The 5526-nt window shown below is 36.7% G+C and overlaps 1 protein-coding gene across 2 annotated transcripts; it reads left to right on the top strand.

Annotated features, from left to right (window-relative positions):
- The first annotated feature begins 1425 nt into the window (after nt 1-1425).
- LOC111709575 (ETS translocation variant 1) lies at nt 1426-5068 on the top strand. 2 transcript variants are annotated; one of them, XM_023483306.1, is made up of 4 exons: nt 1426-2691; nt 2814-2933; nt 4216-4331; nt 4578-5068. In XM_023483306.1, exons 1-4 carry the CDS (start codon nt 1597-1599, stop codon nt 4663-4665), a joined length of 1419 nt encoding a protein of 472 aa, XP_023339074.1. In that variant the 5' UTR covers nt 1426-1596; the 3' UTR covers nt 4666-5068. The 2 variants fall into 2 exon arrangements, with proteins under 2 accessions (XP_023339074.1, XP_023339075.1); XM_023483307.1 differs by having other exon boundaries at nt 1426-2685.
- Nucleotides 5069-5526: the final 458 nt, after the last annotated feature.

A 5526-nucleotide genomic window follows, 5' to 3' on the forward strand; every position in this document is an offset into this window, starting at 1 on the left:
GTGTACCTTATCATTCTTACAAACTTCATTATGAATTTCATAATGAACGTGCTATAAAGTAATCATCGTGCTATAAAGTTAAATTTAGGATATTTCCAAAATATTTTTTCAATTGAAATGAAAATAAAATTGATATCAACTTTATATATTTTGACCTCTGCTTTGTTTCTAGAAACAGCCATTGAAATAAGACAAATACACAAACGTGTTATAAAATTACCTATTACACATTATTATTTTGGCACGACGTGCTATAAAGTTTTTGAGAAAATTTCTGTCCAAAAAAATTGATAACACTGCGAACCAAAATAACAGTGTTATAAATAGTTATTTTTTTTTAATGAAAACGATGCTCAGGTTTAATTAGAAAGAGCTCTGTTTGTGAATATTGAATGAACTCTCTAAATACTAAACAAATTAAGCTAATTATCCCTTTCAACATTTAATGTTCTTCAACATTTCTAAACTAAAAAGATACTAAATTAAATCTAATTTTCAAATTTCAGTCATACAACTCTAGGAAAAAAAACTATATTCCTAAATCACGAAAATGTTTTTAGAGTTGTTCTTTTAACAAATTATTATGGAAAAAAGTTATATATAACATATATACTCGTGAAAGTACAGCTAGGGTTTCCACCCGAATACCGGTTTACGGTTTACGTACGGAAATGATTTTTTTCCATTTTCATTATGGGAAACATTCCGGAAAATAGTTTCGAAAATTTCCAGTTTACGGGAAAAATCGAGTTTCCGAAACTTTTTTCCATAATGGAAAAACAGAAAGAAAAATCCGGATCATTTCCTTACGTAAAACCGTAAAACGGAATTTTGGTGGACACCCTACGCAGTACGCAGATGTGATATAGGAATATCCTTTAACAAACAATTTGTAATTGTGATTATGTTTTTTCATGTTATAATTGAAAAAAAACATCACGACATTTTAAAATTAAATCTGAACAAAACTTAATTTACAGCTTGCAACACTCCCCCTTAGCTGCATAACCCTCTTCCAAAAGTTTTTTTTCTGGGGAACAAATTTGACGTTAATCTGTGTTTTCATTCAGGACTTAAATACTTTTTATGCTTTCGTTCCAAAGACTTTTTTTTCAAATATTCTTTAATTGACTAATATCAATATCAGAGGAGTCCCAAGTCTCAAAATATTATCATGGATATCATTTAAAATGTCCGTTATTTGATTACTCCAAAAATCTGAGGGAAGGGGGACCCTAATTCTGATACTACTGGGGGACCCTAATTTCTCCGTGTCTAGTTACTGGAAATCCTGTGTCCTGCCCCCCCCCCCCTTATACCTTCTATCCTTTCTAAGCTCCCCTCCCCGCGGGGTCCCTACAATACCGTGAACCTAGATCGGTCCAAACCCCCCTTCCTCCCCCGGTACTGGTCAACTTACAGTCCCGCTGTGATCCGACGGTCAACCCCTCCCTTCTCCCCCTTCTCCTCCTCTTCCCTTCTATTTTAGGACCAGTTTCTTCAACAGTTGGATTTAAGGTTTTAGTTCAAGAGCAGGGACGGAGAGAAGTCGGAACTTTTGGTTAAAAATAAATTTATTTTAAGTGATTTTTTAAAATGGAGGCATTGCTTCCTTTGCTCCAGATGAGAGCACAGATGCTCCAGGATTCTAATATGTTGGAGAATAGGCAGAGATACACCTCCACTGCCTCATCCATTCCTTCCTCTCCAACTACACCTATCTCTCCATCCAATATGTCTCCATTTATGAATTGTTGGATGGACAATAACCATCAGCAACAGCAACAACAGGCGTACTTAAACCAATTAGCAGCGATTAATATGCAACTGCAACAGCGTAGATTACTCCACTCCTCCACTTCCTCACCCAACCCTCTCACCCCGGCACTCGAGAGCCCAACAGAGAAAAAGAAGAATATATTCAATTTTGAACTTGAATTACCAAGGTTTAAACCTAACCCTGAGCCCCAGGAGGAACCTATAGACCTGAGTAGCACTAAATCTCAGGGTAGGGAGTCAAGTACTACCCTAGATACACTGGAAACCCCGTCCATCAAGTCAGAGCCTGACACGGAGCAGGATTCAAGGTTGGAAACCCAGTCTGATATATCCGAGTCCCCCCTGGTATCTGGAAGAAAGCGGAGTAGATCGACCAGCTTTGAAGAACTCCAGTTTGAAGAGAGTGAGGACGATGATGTGTTTGAGAAATCTCCGCTCCCTGCCCTTGACCCTAAACCTGCGTTTAGACCATATGAGAAAGGTGTGAAACGGCGGTTTTCCGTCCCTGCCCCCCTTCCTCTACCATCTATACCATTGAACCATTCTCTACCTTCTGCACACAGTCTACCATCTCCCTACTCATCACCTCACTTCCCCTTCTCCCCTCATATTCCCTTCATGGAACAGATTTCTCCATTCACTCCTCATTTCAACTCAGTTTTCCGTTTCCCACCCCCGGGTTCCTTCCTACCGCCGGACTGGTTAAATTCATCGCCAAAATTTCCACCCGCATCACCCCTGGATCTACCGCCCATGGGTTCATCTAGTTTCCCGCCAACACAGGCGGAATCTGAAGCTCGGCGGTTGTTTCTTTCTCGCCTCCATTCGACGGTTTTAAAGCTAGAACGGCGGGAGGATGATGAAGAGGAAACGACGGGTAGAAAGCAAGCACTGGCGGGTTATCAGGTACAGGTACAAAACTATTTTAATTTAAGAGCAATTGGTATCTAAGAGACATAATTTAATAAATTAATTTTTTCTCTTAATAATTTATCAACATTTAATCTAAAATTTTTAAGTTGAAATATTTTCAGGGAACTGGACCTATACAGCTGTGGCAGTTTTTACTTGAACTTTTAACAGATCCTGGCTGTCAACATTTCATCTGTTGGACAGGGGAGGGATGGGAGTTCAAACTAACAGACCCTGATGAGGTACGGACACAAACATTTCAATACCAAACTGTAACTCATTAATTTGCTCTTTAATAGCAAACTAACAAACCTTAAAGAGATACGGACACAAACATATCAATAGCAAACTGTAACTCTTTAATTAACTCTTTTAATAACAAACAGACCCTGATGAGGTACGGACACAAACATTTCAATACCCAACTGTAACTCTTTAATTAACTCTTTAATAACAAACTAACAGACCCTGATGAGGTACGGACACGAACAAATCAATACCAAACTGTAACTCTTTAATTAACTCTTTGATAACAAACTAACAGACTCTGATGAGGTACGGACACAATCATATCTATATCAAACTGTAACTCATTAATTAGGTCTTTAATAACAAACTAACAGACCCAGATGAGGTACGGTTTGACTGTTATTGAACACAGACAGACAGACAAGCCAAATATAGATATATGATCTGAAGGATTTCTTTTTACTAATGCTATGATGGGTCCCCAGGTGGTTTGGGACTGCAGTAGTATTCTAGTATTCTTATCATACTTTCACCACACACACACACTTCTATTCTACTCTCATTTATTCTACTGTTCCATTCTCTTCTATTCTACTGTTCTAAATCTACTCCCTTATAGATTAGTTTTCTACTCTTTCTATTCTACTCTCATTTATTCTACTATTATACTCCCTTCTATTCTACTGTTCTAAATCTACTCCCTTATAGTTTAATTTTCTATTCTCTTCTATTCTACTGTCCTACTCCCTTCTTTTCTACTGTTCTACTCCTTTTTAGTCTACTGTTTGAATCTATTCTATTCTACTGTTCTACTCCCTTCTATTCTACTGTTCTAATCTATTCTATTCTACTGTTCTACTCCCTTATATTCTACTGTTCTACTCCCTTATATTCTACTGTTCTACTCCCTTATATTCTACTGTTCTCCTCCCTACTATTCTACTGTTCTACTCCCTTCTAATCTACTGTTCTACTTCCTCATATTCTACTGTTCTCCTCCCTACTATTCTACTGTTCTCCTCCCTTCTATTTTACTGTTCTACTTCCTGATATTCTACTGTTCTACGCCCTTATATTCTACTTTCTCCTCCCTTCTATTCTACTGTTCTACTCCCTTCTATTCTACTGTTCTCCTCCCTACTATTCTACTGTTCTACTCCCTTATATTCTACTGTTCTACTTCCTGATATTCTACTGTTCTCCTCCCTTCTATTTTACTGTTCTACTTCCTGATATTCTACTGTTCTACTTCCTATTTCTAAGAATATATTGTAGGTAGCCCGAAGATGGGGAATGAGGAAGAATAAACCAAAGATGAATTATGAGAAACTATCCAGGGGTCTCAGATACTACTATGATAAGAATATCATTCATAAAACTATGGGGAAAAGGTACGTGACTAAATCTCTTCATGTTTCTCAACCTTTTATCTATAATTTCCAATCTATTCTTTTGCTATCCCGTGATGGTCATAACCTTCAGGAATAACATTCAAAGAATCCTCAAATTTAAAAGTTCTCTTTTGGATTTCGAAATCAAGCGTTCAACGTTAACGATACGCAAAAGCCAGAATTACAGATCTCTTTATAGCATATTGCTATTTAAGTACACTTTTTATCAACTCTCTTTTATTTCAGGTACGTTTATAGATTTGTTTGTGATTTACAGAACCTGTTAGGCTATACACCCACCCAGCTGCACTCCATGGTACAGCAGATTTCGTAGATTATTATGTACAATTGCCGCAGTAGTTGTCCATACAGGATTCATTCAGTGTTGACTCTGCCTTGGAGCAAAAAATAACCAATTCTCGAGTTCACAATTGCTGTACGCGCTTGCAGTTAGCAGATTTGCGGAGCAGTACTGCAGTAGTCATTTGTATACATTTCTTCCATTTACAATCTTAACATGTACCGTTATTCTCATATTCTTGGTGATAATTGTCTTCCAACATAATCGTCTTCCAGCAGTGCATGTTCAAATTGTACTGTACATTGTACATAGTATTTGTAGTTTTTGCATTTTTTGCAATAAATATAGCTATATTTAATTCTATGTTTGCAAATCCGCATCAAATGCAAACATTTCTATTTTAATTTTCTTGAAATATATTTGAATTTTATCTAAATCTTTGTATTAATGCATTTAAAGATATTTAAGAACAGTTTTATGTAAATGGCCACATACAAAGTGTCCCTCGAAACATGACAGTTGAGAGGCGGCTTGAAGATCGTTTTTCATCTTAAATTCAAAAGTAAAATTCTGAAATCAATAAAATCATTATTAGTATATTAAATCTTATTGAGTCTGCACGATGTGGAGGATATAGGGACTTTAATGTTGTTCATGCTATTTTGACTTATCATATTCAAACCTATTGAATAACTTGTAGTTGAACTACAGGGTTACCAAGGATGAGACTTTAAAGCCGAATGTATCGATATTTACGAGTCCCCTTACTCCAGTAAATTCGTTTTTTCTCTGTCAAACCATTAAATAACCCACTAAACTACCATATTCAGGGAAAAAAACTTAATTTAATCTTTGGATTGTCTCATTTGTCGTCTTTACGGTCTCATCCTTCGT

This window comes from Eurytemora carolleeae, unplaced genomic scaffold (assembly GCF_000591075.1).
Source record: "Eurytemora carolleeae unplaced genomic scaffold, Eaff_2.0 scaffold862, whole genome shotgun sequence".
NCBI lineage: Eukaryota > Metazoa > Arthropoda > Copepoda > Calanoida > Temoridae > Eurytemora > Eurytemora carolleeae.